This window comes from Haliaeetus albicilla, chromosome 15 (assembly GCF_947461875.1).
Source record: "Haliaeetus albicilla chromosome 15, bHalAlb1.1, whole genome shotgun sequence".
Taxonomy (NCBI): Eukaryota; Metazoa; Chordata; class Aves; order Accipitriformes; family Accipitridae; genus Haliaeetus; species Haliaeetus albicilla.
Genome location: NC_091497.1, coordinates 8,556,860 through 8,575,582, shown reverse-complemented (window position 1 = coordinate 8,575,582; position 18,723 = coordinate 8,556,860). Strand labels below are relative to the sequence as shown.

At 40.3% G+C, this 18,723-nt stretch overlaps 1 protein-coding gene across 5 annotated transcripts in view; it reads right to left on the bottom strand.

Moving 5' to 3' along the window:
• Nucleotides 1-18,723, bottom strand: part of ABCC4 (ATP binding cassette subfamily C member 4 (PEL blood group)) — a 153,890-nt gene that overhangs the window by 131,300 nt on the left and 3,867 nt on the right. For all 5 annotated transcript variants that reach the window (XR_011327895.1, XR_011327896.1, XM_069802463.1 and 2 more), the window contains exons 2-4: nucleotides 7,253-7,363; nucleotides 4,943-5,063; nucleotides 4,065-4,289 (exon numbers count right to left, since the gene is read on the bottom strand). Coding sequence is in view for 3 of the 5 variants with exons in the window: in XM_069802463.1 (XP_069658564.1) it covers nucleotides 4,065-4,289; nucleotides 4,943-5,063; nucleotides 7,253-7,363 (457 nt within the window). In the remaining 2 variants the exon portion in view is untranslated. The remainder of the gene's footprint in view (nucleotides 1-4,064; nucleotides 4,290-4,942; nucleotides 5,064-7,252; nucleotides 7,364-18,723) is intronic.

The following is an 18,723-nucleotide window of genomic DNA, read 5'->3' as shown; positions in this document are numbered from 1 at the left end:
TAAAGTGATTAAAAACAGGAAAATACCAACAGAACAACTTATTAAAACTAAACGAAAGAGCCTGTAATTTTTCATTTGCATTGCTCTTCCCCACATTATAAGCATCTGTTCAAAACGGGAACAGAAAACTCTACCTGAAGATGAAATTAAAATCAGGAAAATGTTTGGCCAATTGAAAGAATTCTGTTTTGAATGAGATTCCTCACAGAAGACAAAAACCCCAAGTTATTCATCTTACACTATCAGTTCTTGCTAACACTGCAAACTGTGCTTTCTGTCTTTGCAAATCAGAGTTAATATCCCTTTTACAAATTAATAAATATTTCCCTTGTTAATAACTCTTGTAAAATCATAAGATTTCTGAATTATATTAAATGAAGTTTAGCACATGTTATGAAAAGCAACAAGAGTAAATATCAAACATTTTTAAAGGTTAATAAGTAAGTTAATCAGTAGAAAATAGTATGTGATTATAAAATCCCCCCCAAAAAGTCACATCTGGAAATATGCAGTCTGAACATTAGTGCAAAGATCCAAACTGAAATAGCTCAAATATGTGGATAACAGACCCTGCTTCCTTCTACACCTGCTGGAAAGAAAACAGTTTTGCAGCACAAGTAAAAAAAAAAACAAAAAAACATACAACACGCGTTACATTGTTTTCCTGTAATGGGAATAGTTCACTCCTCAAAAACACTTCACATTTTTAGATGGTGCACATCTACTTCTCCCCATCCAAACGATATCCTGTTATTAGGATTCCTTTTTGATTAATAATCTAACCCGAAGAGCACTAATTGTTTCAAAAATATTGTTCCAGTATATTATATCAGGTGCAAGAACATGAGACATCAAAGTACTATTCAGTTCCGAAATGTACTAGCCCAGTTCATTTTGACCAAGACAGTCTCAGGAGGAATAATGCAAAAGCATCTGAGCCAGAAGGACGGTGCTCATCTGTGACTGATTTGTCTTCTCAGGGAAGAGACAGCCACTCCCATCATCAGTAGCAATGCAATTTTACTCTTTTCTTCCATTCCTGCTTCAAACCTACTTCTGAAGTAGCACTGGGTTTTGATTTTTTTTTTTTTTTTTTTTTTTAAGTTAAATAAGCCTTACATTTTCCTGGCTGAATGGACCTGTCTAGACTGCAAGTATACAGAAGGACATGGAAAAATTGGACACAAAACAGAAGTTTTACTTTTATAACTGATTTCTACCACAAAGTCCTGTTTTGGTACTTTCCCTTTCCACTACATCCAAAACACAGCACCATATGAGCTGCTATGAAGAAAATTAACTCTATCCCAGCCAAAGTCAGTACACTGTGGCTTTAAATACTGCAGACCATAACATTTATAAATTCACTCCGAAGGTAAGAAATACTACTGAAGATTAGCTAGAGCCACACACCTTTTTAAAAAGCAACTGTAGTTTGAATTTACATTTTATTTTACATTTGCCAGTTATCTGTCTGTTTTCAGCATAAAGATCTGCTTGATTTTCTGTCTATAAATTTTTCATATGGATATATTTGCCAGCAAGCACCCTTTCTCAAGGAAAATAGGTTTTAATTAGATGAACTAATAAGAGAAGTTTGTACACTTGATGTCTTAGGTTAAACTTCCCCCCCCCCCCCCAGGTATAATTGCACAGGCCCAATTTCAATTCTTTAACTATTATTTGCCATCCATACTCCCATCTTAAGTGTTTTAATCTCTCCCTGCCCCAAATAATTAATTCAAAAGCACATTAAAAAGGGAGAACTGACCATAGAGAGGAGTAATATAACTGTTCAGTCAAATAACTCCTGACACCTTTTTGGCTGCTTTCTGTCTAAACCAGTAACTCCACAGCTTAAACTGCTTTAGTGGTTATTCTGAACCTCAAAGAACTTCTAAAAGTTAAGTGTTCCAAAAAAAAAAAAATAACAATCAGCCTCCCATAAGTAGCCTTTGGTTTTAAAACATGAGATTGTGAGTCATGAGACAGATTCCATTTTCATTTTTGTTACAAGCTTCCTGCGTGCATCACTAATACTTCTTAGGGATCACAAAAGATCTTGGAGTTTGAATGCATGGTTTTTGCAAAATGAGATTTTAACTTTCCAGGAAATGAAAAAGGGTCTAAAACTTAAGAATTATGAGCATTTGAAGTCCAGCACTAAGGATGCTCTCTCATCCAACCCATTCATCCTTGCAAATCCAAGTTTTTATTTACTACAGCAATTAACAAACACCGCAAAAGTGCTGGTAAATTCGCATCCAGATTCTTTCAAAAGCCTGTATGAGAATAAAGAGAAAGTATGACCTATCTATAAGCCTCAGATAATGAAGACAAATGATTAGAAAGGTTTATCAATGTTCTGCTGTGACCTCAGCCTTCACCCTCAGGAGACAACATTTATGAGATGAGGAGAGATTAATTTTCCATTTAATCACATCTCTAGAAAAAAGGGTGCATATTACAAACATTTCTTTTCCAAGCTTCTAGGCTAATATCAACACAGCAACAAACAACATTGCTATATACATATTTCATGAATTTCAAACTGTGTTATGATAATCAGTTTAGTAAATTAATACCTTAGAGAGATGTTTATGTACAAGAAAGCAGTGTGCCATGTTAGAGCCGAGGTCCCAGAGGATACTTTCCAAGGTATCAGAAGAGGGAGGAGAATAAATATGTGCATGAAAAGCAATCACCACTTACAACGGGGACATTTTTACTCTCCTCACTTTACTGCTTTGCCCAAAACCTTTGCATGACCTATACCAGTAGTACAAGTGTTTGCCTTAAGTGGATGGTACCTATGGTTAAAATAACATGGATTTCTTTACATTCTAAAGAAACTTTACAGTCTGATCCTTCAATTAAGCCACTTTTCTGAGGTAAGAACTGGCAGGTTACTATTCTAGCAGCACTAAAGCTAGAAAGATAGGGCATTTTCCCTTGCAGCATCCCCAGCAGGGACTTCCTGCTTGGAAGCGGAGCTGGGTTCAATGGTTCGGGTATTGCCAACAGCTTCAGAAGAGGGAAGCAGACATTTACAATTGGGTTGCTTGCTCCCCAGAGCACACGAAGGCCAGCATTTCATCCTGGATGCCACTCAACTCCTTCCCATAGGTAATACCCATAACTTCTCTTGTTCCACTTTCCATCTGACAGTGGCCTCGGCTCTGTCTGTTGTCAAGGACAGCTATTTCTTGATCAGGACACAAAGACAGCAAAGAAACTACAGCTTATTAAACATACATCCCTTCTCACACTTCATTGGCTTTAACGAAGGACTCCAGCGCTCCCACGGTAAAAGCAGTAATTGATACTAAAAAACGGCTCTACCCTACCCTTAGGATTCAGCTTGATTCTGAACCGTGCCTCCTCTGCCCACTCCTCTCTTTCTTCCCCCCCCCCCCCCAAATAAGGGGATACTAAAGGGACCTGGCTGTGAAGACGCCGAGCATCCCTGCCAGCCTGGAGGAGGCAGCAGCAGTACCACAGCACTGCTGCCTCTCCCCAAACTGACCTGATGGATGCCCAGAGAGAGGGGGGCAGCCTCTCTGACCCACAAAGGAGCGACTCACTAGCTCTCCAGCACTGCTGGAATAAAATATAAGTAAATCCCACCATTAACCTCAACAGGCAGCGGGGGGAGGAACTGGACAGTGAAGCAACTGCCAGCATCCGCCGGGAGCTCTGCCCTTCTCCTGCTGTACGCTGACGGCCTCTTACCGCTCCAGCACGCAACCCTTCCACCAGCAACGGGGGGCTCCTCTCCAACAGCACGAGCAGGCCAAAATCAGCAGCTCCTCCTAGGCTTTAGGGCTACTTAATTCACCACCTTCACTAGGAGGACTGAAGCTGTCATTCCGACACCGTATTACCGAAGAGAGAGCAAGAGCACGTATATACATTTAAGGTCTGATACACATTAGCACGCATTACATTTCTACAAACAAGTAACTTCAACGGAATTGCAAGCATGAACAAATAACTGTATTTTTAAACTCCCCTAATGAAATAGTTGTCAAATGCCAGATATACCTGTACACAGGTTTGCTTACCTTCCGATAAATCATGTGACACATAGCTACCCTCAGCTTCATGCCAGCCCGCTGTACATGATAGAAGTATAAGTGGTGCATTATAGCTAGAATAAGCGTGCACACAGACAGAGCAGCTGCGTAGCAATATGCAAAATTCAAATCTACCTCATCTGAGGAATCATAGTTTTCAAAATAATTAATAATTTTTCCCAAAAATATTGGCTGAATTATTTTGAGGGTTTCCTGAAAGAAAGAGAAGGGGAAAAAAAATATTAACAATTTTATATCATACCACGCTACCCAAGTTTGTAGCCGGGCAAACAAGAGCCAAGTACTGCCGCAAGTCACATCTCGTGTTATTTTTGTCTTTTTTGTGCTCTAAAATGTCAAGCCAGTTTTTATCAACACGTAATCCAAAAGAAATAAGTTCCACGTTAAAATTTAGATGAATCTTTAAAAAGAACTCTCTCAATTACCAATAAAAAATTTGATGTCATAAAAATTGCATGAATATGTGTTACACTCCCATTTTTAAAGATGACAATGTGTCCTTTACAGCCATTTACATATAGAAAAAAAAAAACTTTTTCTATTGGGCATCCTACTCATACATAAAATACAGCTAAGCCTTACAAAGCAAGTCAATGGCTTGTAATGTCTCAAAAATAATGCACCAAAATCAGCTCTCTGTTCCACATCCATAATCCCACAGTTACAACTCAATTTTTCAGTCTCTGCAGGGCTATAGCTCTGTTCTCTGAGAAAGCACATGAACATTAGAGGTTCTCTGAACAGCCCAGCATTAAGTCACCAGTATGTATCATGCAGTCTAAGAGGCCAAGTTTCACATCACTGTTAGCTAAGAAGTGTGTTGTGTGACATTTTACACCACATACCTCAATCATTGTGAAAATTCCAAAAACTAAATAGGATTTCCAGTAACAAAGAATAATGGCTTTTGTTAAATGTGGCTGTTTTCCTCTCTTTTTTGCTTTTTGCACCTCTTTATCCCAGTACCTGACAAACAAAACACAAACATGCCTGAGGGCAGAAGTAAAATCACAAGGCAATTACCTGGAATAAAATGCTTTCAGCCTTACAGCCAGATTGCCATGATCACTTTTATACAACAGCAACAACAACAAAAGTTAACAGATAGTCATGTCTTCTCATACACATCAACAAATAGTATTTAGTATTACAGGCCTATTTGCTCTTGTATAATGACAAACAATTCACCACTGTTGACTACTATCACTTTTGACATATTTGCTGATGAGAAACTGGTTCCTTCATTCTTCTCCTCTCAGTTCAGACAGCCACTCACCTTAGTTAAGAGCCTATTATCATATGATCTCCTGACTATGGACTAAACTGAGGCAGCACAGAGTGTCTTTATCTTCCTATAAGCTCTGCACTCCCCCAGAAAGGTTGTGATGCACGACCCTTTTTCATGTCCGGCCCTTTCTTTTTCCACCACATGCTTCGATGAGAACGAGCAGATATGGCACAAGAGCAGAGGGAACTGTCTGCAGCAGTTTTGTCACTTAACACTCTGCAAGTCTCTCTGAAGGCAAGGATTACAGCAGCAAAATGGCAAAACTGCCCACAAGTAGGACACAATCTGTTCACATTAAAATCAAAGACAGTAATAACAAGCACGATTTTAACAAGAAAATATCAGAACTTCAGCAGACTTCTTAAAGCATGCTGTTGTCAGACAGGATACTCCCCCTTGCTTCTGGGGGCTAAATATTTTCTGCCAGACCCCCTGACCTTGCTAGTTTAAGGGCTAAAATGAGTCTAAGGCATGAAAGCCAAATTATTTTGCAACAAAGCACACAAGTTTGAAGCATACAGTATGGATAAGAAAACTTTTTTTTTTATTTTTACCCTTTTTTTTTTTTGGTCACAAGGATTATAGAGTTATTGTTTAAATGCTTCGGAATCAGAATCAAAACTGCATCGATTCTGTGGGGTTTGCTGGCCCAAGAGAAAAGGCTAATTCCTTAGGTGACTATTTATGAATTATATTCTCTGCTTCTTGGCCAAGTACACTGAAGAATTAAAAACCACTCTTTTTTTTAATGCTGTATTTTCTACCATTTCCTGACTCATGGAAAGTGTGTGCTTTTACTGTAAGAATCATTGGAAGGAGTCCATCTTCCTCCACAGCCAACTCCCTGAACTGCTTCAAGACACAGCCATGGAATTTGGCAAAGCTCTCCAGACACAAAGATGTTAAAAGCTGCACTCCTATGAGCTTAGCACTGACACTCTTTCTTCAGTTAACTCATCCAGAGCAGGATGATGTAAGACCTGGTCATAACCTTTCGATTCTGGATTCTTTTTGAGGAGTCTCTCATCCCAACCAAACTATTACAAAAGTTGATTTGCTCTATGTCAGCGTAAAGGCAAGAAATAGCAAGATCACGCTTTCCTAATATAGAGGCCACTTTTCACTAGAAGACACCTCTTCCCCTACTTATATTTAACAAATGATTATTTGAAGACAAAAACCTTCTCTATTGCAAGGTTCGAGACAATTTACATAAACTGTTATTCTTGGAAAATACTTCACTATTGAAAGAAAAAGATAGATCGTCCTTGGTCCATAACAACATCAATTGGTACATAGTCCATGAGAAGAGTATTTATAACAAAATAAAAAACCCCTCCTAAATGCAAGCTTTTATATGTCCAAGGCATTTTATCCACTTTACCAGAGTGGCATATTTTCAACATACATATATTTATATACACACATATATAAAGGGTACACAGCTGTCACTTAATTCAGTTTGTGCTCAAAACCAAAAACGACAAAAGAAAAAAACCCAGAACTTTCTCCCCACTTTTATACAGAGAGTTTCCATAGCTATTCTACCACAGGCCAGAAGACTCACATTAATTTATTAAGGATTACTGCAGTAACAGTTCATGAAACATCTTCTTTTCCAAGCATTCTGCAAAGTGTCAAATTAATGACATATGAAAATACTCTAATGCATTTTCATTATGTGTAGCTTGAAAAAATTAAAATGCTTCCATGACGAACAAGTTCTAAATATTACTCTCAGTTCTTCAGCATTTTTAACAGTAGACCTTGTTAAACTTTACAACCTTTTTTAATTTTAGAATAGGAATAAGACTGTCACCTTCACCAGCAGAAATACAATGAAAGAGACAATTATTTTTCTCCTTACCACTGCAATTCCTCTCCAAGCTTCTCTGAGGAATCTTCTGGCAGCACTTTATACATATCATCTTCTTCAAGCTTCCGTTTATGGCCAATAATAAATAAAGGATTCAACCACCTATTTAAATACAAATTAATAATAAACTGGTCAGCAGATGAAAAGAGTGATTTCTTTACATATTAATTCTTTTACCCTTTTCTTCCCTCCTCTTCTCCTGCATCACTCAATAGCCACACATTTTACCGCACTTTCTCTTACCTCAGAATTATGTCACCCCAATTTACAAATGGGAAAGCATTTCCCATTCCCTAAAGCTGTTTATGCCCCATAGCACCTTACTCCCAGGCATCCAGACAGCCAGCATAACTCTTCTCAGCCTTAAGGCAACTGTTTTCTTACAGTGTTTCCTTATATTTAAGGAAAATTAGCATTCCTTTAAATATTTAGGAGACAACAGAACTTAATCTAACTACTAAAATATTGACGGACTTGTAAATAAAATTGTAATACATATTAAAAGACATTTTTTGTAACTAGTGTGGCTATTAATTTACATGGGGAAAAAACCTAACCACCATGCAAAGTGCCATCTTGACAAATATTAAAGGTCAGTAATTTAAAGACAACAACTCAAATGTAAAAACGGGTAAATAACAGACTATTACTAGAACTGATCTTACCCATGTTTGGAAATACAAACAAAAAGCGTATTGTCACAGTGTGTGTAGGTTCAAAAAAGGAAAACAGCTCAGTTTCCTTAGTGGGCAGACTTTTAAAAGTTCAGTATTTTATGAGAGCACTTTGAAAACAAATTGTAATAATGCTACTCTAGGTTTGTTGGAAAACACAGTATTTTGTTAGATCAAATAATACGGTCAGGGAACAGCAAGACTAGCTTTTATGCACATAGATCCTTCTTCAAGTCTGAAATACAGGTCAAGGAGGTCCGAACAGTTGCAGTTGTGCTCCGCAGAGCAGATGGATGCATGGCAGAAAGCACAAAAGTGACCAAGTTGTTCATGAGCAGGAGCAAAAGAGAATGACACCTCTGAAACAGGCATGGCTTAGTGGGAACAGTGAGTTAGGGAGCTTGCAGTTTGCCACTTAGTTTGTCTCTCTACCGAATCCATGATATTTGGGTTCCAGGAGAAATGTGGATTTTGGCTCTCAGGCTTGTATCCTACAAGTACTTTCTCAGTTGGTCAGTACAATCAGAACCAAGAGGTCAGGGATGGACCCATTTTGGAAAAAATACTCTTGCACTCACGGCAAGGGGTTTGTCTGATGTCAATTGCCTGTGAAAGTTCATAACTGCTGTTTAGTTTCTGACACTTAATTATTCCCTGACTTCACCAACACAGTTTTTAAAAGAGCACCTGGTGCACTAGATGAAGTGTATTATTTTCTGGAAGGCCTACATGTGAGAATTCAAAACTGGAATGGTTTACAATGAGGGCATTTATTTATTCACAACCACAACAGTGGTTATGAATACTCATCAACTAGCTTTGCATTTCTTGCTCAGGCATGTTCCAATTAAATTTTGTATACACTGGCTCGTAAGAAGTTTGTTGATTAGTTTCAGAGAGCATGGAGGGGCAGACTGAACCCCAGAAGAGGGGGCTCAGAGACTTTCTTTGAAGATAGAGCTGTTGAAAAAACCTTTTTTCACAGGCTCCATGGCACAACTGCATGTAACAAATGGGACTAACAGTGTTTTTCCTTCGACACTTAACATGTTAGTGCAGCGTGTCTGTGACTCACTCAAAGATCAAGTCTATCCTTAGAGTAGCATCTCTGATGCCTAACAGCCCTTTTTAAACTCTTGGAGTGAGTACTGAAGATCTGTATATGTGAGCTGTTAAGTCCTCAATGTATGTTAAAGGTACAGTTAATAACAGAGAGTACTTGTCAGACAAGTCTGTTGCTTGGCCTGTATGGTCAAATGGCATCAGGGCCCAAATCACTGCCACAACTTCCCTACAGCTCCCGTCAAAAATGTCTCACACATCAATTGCTCCAACCACCAGAAGAGCTTCTGACTGGTTCAACACAATAAATCTGCTCCATTGAAACATCTCTTCTTCAGCCTCAGTTCTTGCTGCTGACCACAGGTATAAAGCAGACATGAGGTAAATAACCTCCAGGCCATTGAAACAATTTCTGCCTGCTGGACGAGAGGGGCTCTATTTGCTCCAGGACAAGCAGTTATGGAAAAGATCTGCAGACTTCAGTTGACTCATGTGGCCGATACCAAGTGTTCCTCCTCTTGCAAAGAGGAACCTCCTCCTTCCTCCTCAGTATTAGCCTATAGTGTAGTCCATAAACAAGTCGCAGGTCTCTTTTCTGACAGAGAAGGACACAGAATGTGTTATCTTCCCCAGCTCCTTTACCATGAGAATCAGGATGAGGCAGCTCTTTCAGGGAAATACAGGGATAAATCCTTCTCGCATCTACGGAAACCATTACGAGATTCCACCAGCTACTGCTGCCAAGGTGGTGAAAACAAAAATTGTTCTGACATTTAACAAGGAGCATAGATAGGATATTGATTACAGAATCACAGAATAGCTGAGGTTGGTTAGAAGGGAGCTGTGGAGGTCATCTAGTCCAAACACCTGCTCAAGCAGGTCAACCTAGAGGCAGTTGCCCAGGACCATGTCCAGACGGCTTTTGAAGATCTCCAAGGAGGGAGACTCCACAACCTCTCTGGGCAACCTGTGCCAGTGCTCAATCACCCTCACAACAAAAAAGTGTTTTCTGATGTTCAGAGGGAACCTCTGCTGTTTCCTCTGGTCCCATCACTGGGCAGCACTGAGCAGAGCCTGGCTCCATCCACCCTGCACCCTCCCTTCAGGTGTCTGCACACATTGGTGAGAACCCCTGAGCCTCCTCTTCTCCAGGCTGAACAGTTCCAGTTCTCTCAGCTTTTCCTCACAGGAGGGATGCTCCAGTCCCTTCATCATCCTTGTGGCCCTTCACTGGACTCTCTCCAGTATGTCCATGTCCCTCTTGTACTGGGGAGCCCAGAACTGGACTCAGGACTCCACGTGTGGCCTCATCAGTGCTGAATAGTGCTGTCTCTTATTGGCACATAGCAGAACACAGAGAGGAAAATAAAAGATGCTTTAAAAATATACTTATATATTGTATTGGGTTTATGTGGCAAGGTTTTGGTAGCGGGGGGGGTTACAGGGGTGGCTCCTGTAAGAAGCTGCTGGAAGCTTCCCCTGTGTTCGAGAGAGAGCGAGCCCATACCAGCCGGCTCTAAGACGGACCCGCCGCCGGCCAAGGCCGAGCCAATCAGTGATAGTGGTAACGCCTCTGTGATAACATTTTTAAGAAGGAAAAAAAAAAGTTGGGACACGGAAAACAGCCACCGGGACAGAGGAGTGAGAACATGTAAGAGAAACAAGCCTGCGGACACCAAGGTCAGTGCAGAAGGAGGGGGAGGAGATGCTCCAGGCGCCAGAGCGAAGATTCCCCTGCAGCCCGTGGTGAAGACCCTGGTGAGGCAGGCTGTCCCCCTGCAGTCCAGGGAGGTCCATGGTGGGGCAGATATCCACCTGCAGCCCGTGGAGGACCCCACGCCGGAGCAGGTGGGTTCCTGAAGGAGGCTGTGACCCCGTGGGAACCCTGCGCTGGAGCAGGTTCCTGGCAGGACCTGCGGATCTGTGGAGAGAGGAGCCCACGGAGCAGGTTTTCTGGCAGGACTTGTGACCCCGTGGGGGACCCACGCTGGAGCAGTCTGTGCCTGAAGGACTGCACACCGTGGAAAGGACCCATGCTGGAGCAGTTCGTGAAGAACTGCAGCCCGTGGGAATGGCCCACGTTGGAGAAAGTTCGTGGAGGACTGTCTCCCGTGGGTGGGACCCCACGTTGGAGCAGGGGAAGGGTGTGATGAGCCCTCGCCCTGAGGAGGTGAAGCGGCAGAAAATAACATGTGATGACCGTAAACCCCATCCCTGTCCCCCTTGTGCCGCTGGGGGGGCTTGGTGAAGAAATCCGGGAGTGAAGTTGTGCCCGGGAAGAAGGGAGGGGTGGAGGGAAGGTGTTCTGAGATTTCGTTTTATTTCTCATTTACCTTACTCTGGCTGATTTGTAATAAAAAGTGAGCTAATTTTCCCTAAGCTGAGTCTGTTTTGCCCGTGATGGTAATTAGTGAATGATCTCTCCTGTCCTTATCTCGACCCGCAAGCTTTTTGTTATATTTTTCTCTCCCCTGTCCAGCTGAGGATGCGGGAGTGATAGAACGGCTTTGGTGGGCACCTGGCGTCCAGCCAGGGTCAACCCATCACATATATATACTTTTAAAAAATAAAACAACGCTCTTAATGTTACTCTGTAGAACACCATTCCTTTACTTGAGGGCAACTACTCTATCCTGATGTCACTTTGATTCAGCACTACAGTCAACAGCAGCAAAAAGTGCTGACCACAGCTGTAGTGTAGTCCACTTGCAAAGTAACCGGATGAAAGATAACGGTCTCAAGTCTACAGGATTGCTAGTCACCTAGCTTATCCTTTGGCCTTAAACTCTCAAAAAAACTTACTGATGATACACCCGCCTCCACTGAGTTCTTATGGTTTGTAGCAAATCCCTTCTGTCCCACCATCTCCACACCAATCGAGTACTGTACATACTATAAGACTGAATTTCCAAATTAAGTGGCAGATGGAGATAATAGTGCAGTGTAAAAACTGCCAAAAATCTCAAGGTTTTGAGACTATTAGTTCCAGTGAGTCCTCGTGCAAATTCAAGGCTGCTCATCTTTTTCCATTAGTTAAAACTGTAATTTTGAAAACAGTAATATATTGCACTACAACCTCTACGTTAACATTAAAGAAGGCAAGGAAAACCAATCCAGAGTATGCAAAAAACTGTGGTAATTCATTTTGTGATTCATTTATTACAATGGACAACATAGCAAAGACTCAGCACAAGTCCAAATGTTTCTGTAGGGTTAGGGGGGAAAAAAAAGCATAAAAAGAAACAAACAAACAAAAAAATTACCCATTGTTGACCTTTCTGACTACTCTCCCCCCAAATACTGACCTTTAAGAGCTACAGTATGCTGTGTTACTGTAGACTATACTTGAAGATCTTTAGAAGAAGGTTAAAAATATTTCTTTTCAAATTTCAAATTACGCTTAGTCCTTGAACAGCTTTTAGCCCAAGAATTAGGTCTCCTCTTTGTCCACTGCAAATCCTCAGTACAGCAAGAACAGTTCAAGTTTCACCATCTCACTGATGGGACCTGAACTTCACACTGGAAGGTCTACTTTCAGACAGAAGACTTAGCAGATGCTCATATTCAGTCATTAAAGTAAAATTTGCACCAGGATGCCACATGCAGATTACACCCCGTGGAATTATCTGCACTTAGAGCAGAATTGAGCCCAACCTATTTCACAGAGCCTGCTGTTACTGGAGTCACACACTCCTAACAAGCAAAGGAACCAAGCCCTTCTTTTGCCTGAAGGCTCAGTTAAATTAAAGAGTGCTGCAAGAGGACTGTTAAAGGAACCTGGCAAATAAATCAATGGCATACATAAAGAACGTCCCTGAAACCTCAACTTAGCCATAAAGGAACACTACTCGTTAGAGTGGTATGTCTTTTGTCCAAATAGAGATCAGCTAACACCGATCTCTTCAAGGGGGGGGGGGTGTCTGTGTAAAAAAAAAGCCCACAGAAAAGTAGAATTCGTTATGAACACAGAAACCGTGCAAGCTGCATTGTTCTTTAATAAAAAAAAGCTAAAATAATAAACAAAATTAAAGATGACCTAGAGACATGGAGGGAATAGATAGACAGTGATGCAAACTACTCCTCTTAACCCAAGGATGGACTTAAAATGGACTCACTACCGATCTATTGCCTGAAGGAAGAAAGCAACGACTTCGTTGGGAGGAAAGACACCTCAGACCCATATTTCTGTATTTCCTTCTGAAGAAGCTGTTCAACTTAAATAAAAATAGGACCCCTTAGTCATTGCCTTCTCTTTCCCCAGGTACCTTCCTGTTTGCTAAGATTTTTGAATAATTATTTGGTTCTTACATGTCACCTCATTTTAGTCACTTTCAAAACACAGGGTTCACATGATGCCTTTCAAAGAGATTAGCCCAAATTTTTTGCTAGCATGAACTACACATAAAAAGGTGAATATCTGGAAGAATCCTGACTACCGTCTGTTCTGCTGGGAATGCCTCTGTTCTATCAAGGCAATTAGCTGATCAGACATCAGTCTGGAAAGAAGCCCAGAATTAGTCCCTTTTACTGCCAGAATACTGATGTCACTAGGAATAAAGATTAAAAAATAAATTAAAAAAATCACTCTGTAACTTGTTGCAAACCCAAGAGATAACCAACTGCAAAACAGTAACTCACTGTTCTGACCCCAAAAAGATTTCCACTCTACAGCAGTACCTTGGGCACTGATAAAAAAAGAAAGTGATTCATTTCTGAACCAGCAGATACACAAAGACCACAACATAAACATTCACTTCCTGCATTTCCCTACTCCTGGGCCCTGACATTACACACCCTGTAACATCAGAACACAGTCAACCAGCCACAATTTACTTGGTTGTTCAGGAAAGTGCAAGTTTTACCAGCTGTAATTAGAGCAACTCCACCAGGATTTTGGAAAGCCTCTAAGTTAGAGGATGCTAAATTCCTTAGCCTGTAACTGCAGAAAAAGCCAAGACAGACAGTGTTCTCTTACCATCGCCAGAGAAGTGAGACCTCAAGGGGAGGTCTCAAGTCATACCCTTCACGGAAACAGAGTGTAAGAGAACAAGGTCCTGCTGGATGAAAGGCTGGGTCATTATGCAATCAGAATAGTCATGCTACTCTGGTTCATCCATGAAATAAAGTTTCCTGAATGAGAAAGCTTTCAAATTAGGTTTGCTAGCGTCCCAAAACAATTTTTTTTCAGCCCAGGAAGAAATACGTTACAGATAGGTTCATTAAACTCATAGCAGTGTCCAGCTCAACTGGTTCATTAACCCAGGGATGGGACCCGCTGTACCTCTGGATTTATATTGTGTCCTGCTTGCAAATGCTCAAAAAAGTACCATTGTCACACTGCAGGGCAGGCTTGCAGAGCTTTCGGGAAACCCATGCATATATTACAAGTTCTTCATGAACTGAGAAAGTTTGTCACAAAACATCAGCCAAGAAGCATTTGCAATTACATTACAAAGCTGACACAAATAAAAAAACATCGCAAGATCAAAGGATGTGTCTGGCAGTGCCCTGCATGCACCCACAGGCTTCAACTACCCTGACCAGCCCCATAACAGTTACACCATAGTTGGTCACTAACATATCATGGTACCTTCCTCTACGCAAGTGCAAAATTTTGGTCTCCCCAGTTTCACAAAAGCCCTTGTGTTATCCCTGGCCAAGTCAGAAAAATCAGACTACACGGACTACTTTTCTAATTAGAAAAATCTTTCTTTTTGTCCTTCTTTACTTGTAATTATAGGCAGAACTTTAACTTCTGGGTAATTTTACAGCACCCAGTCAAACCCACATCCTGTATACTCTCATCAACTAATTCCTTAAGGAGGTGGTTTACAAACTGCATTTTCCCCATTCCTCTTAAGCCTATTTGTGCATTACATTACAAGCATCATCTGTTCACATTCAACATCCAGTTATTTTTCAACTGCTGCACAGGAGAGTCTTTGTTTACTCAAATTCTTCCATAACACTAGGATTTCATCTCCTTGAGCAGCTTGGAAGTACTACTTCAACTACTAAGCTGCAAAGTACCACGTATGTATTTCTCTTTAATCACCTACTTTGGAGCTGGGTTTTTTGTAAAATAAATGGGGTTTCCTCACGAGACCTTTTGATTATAAATCCACACTGCTTATCCTCCATGGCTTACCTCAGGTGTCTACCTGCTTCATTGTACTGTTCATTACCCACCTTCATGACTCGAAGTTCTACACCAGCAGTGCAAATCCAGCACTGCTATGTGCTTGCTCTCAGTCCAGAGGAGCACTGCTGGGATGGGACATACAGACAGAAGGACACACACTGACGGTTGCCAGTGTTATTATGCACAAATTCATAAATATCACCACAAGTCTGTAGCCATCACGTGATTTTAATTTTTTTTTAAAGCCTCTCTCCATTTCACATGCTCACCTGTTCTTTTCAGTAAGCTGCCTTTTCCCACTTCCCCTCACCAAGGTAGTCATCTACAATTAATAAAGTAAACAGAGTAAGTTCTAGTATTTCTTCTGATGCTTTTCAACTGGTGTTTTGGTTGCAACTTCCCTCCCCAGTTTACTGCAGCTTAAACAGTAGATTTTCTCATTGCTTACAGTAGGAAAAAATAGGAATACAATGAAATTACTTCAAAGCCACATTAACTAAAAAACACCCTTCAGGCTTCCAGTTCCAATGCCAGACTATATTAACCTTTGATACTCAGCTTCATCTCATCTTCCAAGCTGTTGCTTTTTCACAGCACAGCGTAAGCAGCTAAGTTGCTGAACATCCACTTTCTGATGCTGACAGTAACTCAACTGGTATTTGATTGCACTTATTGCGGGCTATTTTCATGCTGTTCATCTACCCTGCACATATGAAATATCTGATTACTGTAACATACTTCCTGATATTCCAGATGGCTAGAAGTACAAACAGGGCGAGGAAAGGGGCAGGAGGGAAGCATACTGCAGCTAACATTTTCTGCATGGCCTGGAAGCAGGGAATGGAGGAGTGGCATCATCTGTACCTGTGGCATTCTAAAGACTACCATTAAAATATTGATTCCAAACCCAGCATCCACATGCCAAGACAAATATCCCAAATACCAACGATTTGATGCAAAGGTCTGAAGATGATGCCTTGTAACAATAAATTTTAGTACAAGCTATTTACTGAAATAGGGCCTAAGTAATTACACAGAGCAAAGGGAAAAGAGTTCTTCAATATCACAGAAAAGAATTGGTCACCCAAACAAGATTCTAATCTCAGGTTAGTTACTACTGAAACAACTTTGTTGGAGTGGGCAGTTTCTTCATCATTTGAAAAATGCATCTAAAAACTGTGTTTCAGCTTACATACATACATTAATAGAAAAAAACAACCAACAACAACAACAAAAAAGGCTCAAACCCTGAAAGCAAAGTTATGCAGAAAGTCTAGTGCACACAACAGTTTCTGATTCCGATTTCCAAAAGAAAATGCAAATGCTGAAACCTAATGGTAGCAACTTCTCTATTAACTTCCTTTCTGACAAGTAATGGAAATAGGAAGAATTAAAATCACCTGCGAGTTCACACTGGCATTACAAGTGGTGGGGTGCCAGGGATACACACACACACACACAAAAAAAAAAAAAAAGATTAGTCTTTTTAACCTTCCACTCCCCAAATCTAATTGTGTTATCTCCCTCCGCCACTCTACTTAAGGCCTTGAAGAATCTTCTAGAAGTGGTGGCAAAAATGATTTTTTGAAAAAAAGAAAAAACCAACAGCACAACATACTCCTAATTTTGAAGTTTTGCAGGAATTATGAGAGACATTTTCTCTCATAAATGATACAGCATGCTTTATGTAGGGCATTCCAAAGGCAAATAGCCTCAGTGTTTTGTTATATTCAAACAGTTCATCTAATTGCATATCTAAGCACAGATATTTACTGTAGATAGCAAATGCTAACATTCCAATAGTTTATACACACTTGCTGTAGTCAATATAATCTATTTAGCACTCTTTACCCCCGTATTTTAACTTCACTAGCTCATAAATGATGATTTTCAAACAATATTTTCTTCTGCATAATACAGCTATCTTGCAATAAAACAAGCAAAACTTACAAATGAATGCAGTAGTTCAAGAGACTGAATGATTCAAATTTGACTACAGGATATTAAATATCTGATAAATGAACAAACAAGGCATTACCTTTTAAAAAAGTTGTATGTACGATCCTCGGTCTTCTTTCAATCAGGAGAAAAAAAAGAAGCAAGCGTGATTTCATTCTTTGGGTATTGAAAATGTATTTTCTGTTTATCTATACAGAAGATGCTTACATATTTCTTTAGCGTTTCTTACAGTACCACAATCGTCCTGCACCAATAAGTCAATAAATGAACTAAAAATTAGCCACCTCAGAGATGTTTATAAAGTGTCATCTGTTAGGAGTCATCACCATCACCAATTTCAGGCATTGCCAGTGGGAATTCACTAGATACCCAGCAAGATCCCAGGCAAATCACAAAGCCTGCTGTTGCTTGTTATTTTAATTCATTACCTGAAGTAAATGTAAAATCCTCACAGGTAAATCTATTCACTGACACAGTAAGGAACATGGATCAGTTTTAATGGTGGCACTGCTGGACTCCAGCTGGAACTTCCAAGAAAGGTGACAAATTCTTTCCCTAACTTCTTTCAATGCAAGGCAAGACACGCTTTTGAAGACAGCCAGGTTACAGGACTAAAATGCAGATGATACTTAGGCTTACTCAGAAGTCAAACTAAATCAGTCAGCGGGCCTTCCAATTCTAAGCCAGGGGGTGAGAGAGGAGGAAGAAGTTAAAGAAAGCGTGTAGTTATTTACACTGCTACAAGAGAGATGCGTGACATGACTGCATTTGGTCAGATAAACAGCTACATACTGGGCAGTCATCATTGAATATCTTGGGACTTGCATGCCTGTGTTTTCCCCATTCAGTTCATGCCCAAATCCAAAGGTAAAGATTAGTTTTACTCTTCTCCCACTACACTCCAAGTCAGAGCCATGAAGAAGACTCAGTGGTTTTGTCATTTTGCCTAAAGCATATGTTTAGTAAGCCAAGAACAATGCTGTCAGACACCAACAGATAATGATAAACCAATCATTTATTCCTTGGAATCATAACTGCGTGGAAGCCTTGGAGCAAGTATTCAGGTCATGTTTTAATGCTGTTATTGTAATGGCAATTGCCACATGTCAAAGCGATGATGTAAAAAGGTATCCGGCCTTAGGATGCTGACAGTGTCCAGTGCTCCAAAGGAGCCGAGAACTTGTCACAGTCACAGACTCGCTGTGACTGACAAGTAATTGGTATTATTATTAAAAATAAATTACTAACATACAAAATTTAGCAGGACTTTAATTTTTTACCTCTCTGGACAAAAACACGGGATACCCTTTCCAGGGTGTTCCGGCTTGCCCTCCTTCTCATGTTGTTAACAGGCCAAAAGTTATCCAGTTTTTTAAAAATTTAATCATAGCCCATATTTTGCAACTTTCCACTGAAGTGGATTCCATGCCTGAACAACAGAGCGCATAAGAATTTAACTGCTGTATCGCTAAAACATCTTTGATAAATCAAGGGAGCAAATGCTATAAGCAAATAAAAATACACCTGCTACTTAATGAACAGGCAAGCTCAAAGATGCGTTAACAGAAAAGATAAATACTCTTACTATGTACAGTTATTAATTTAATAATCCCCACCCCCACAGC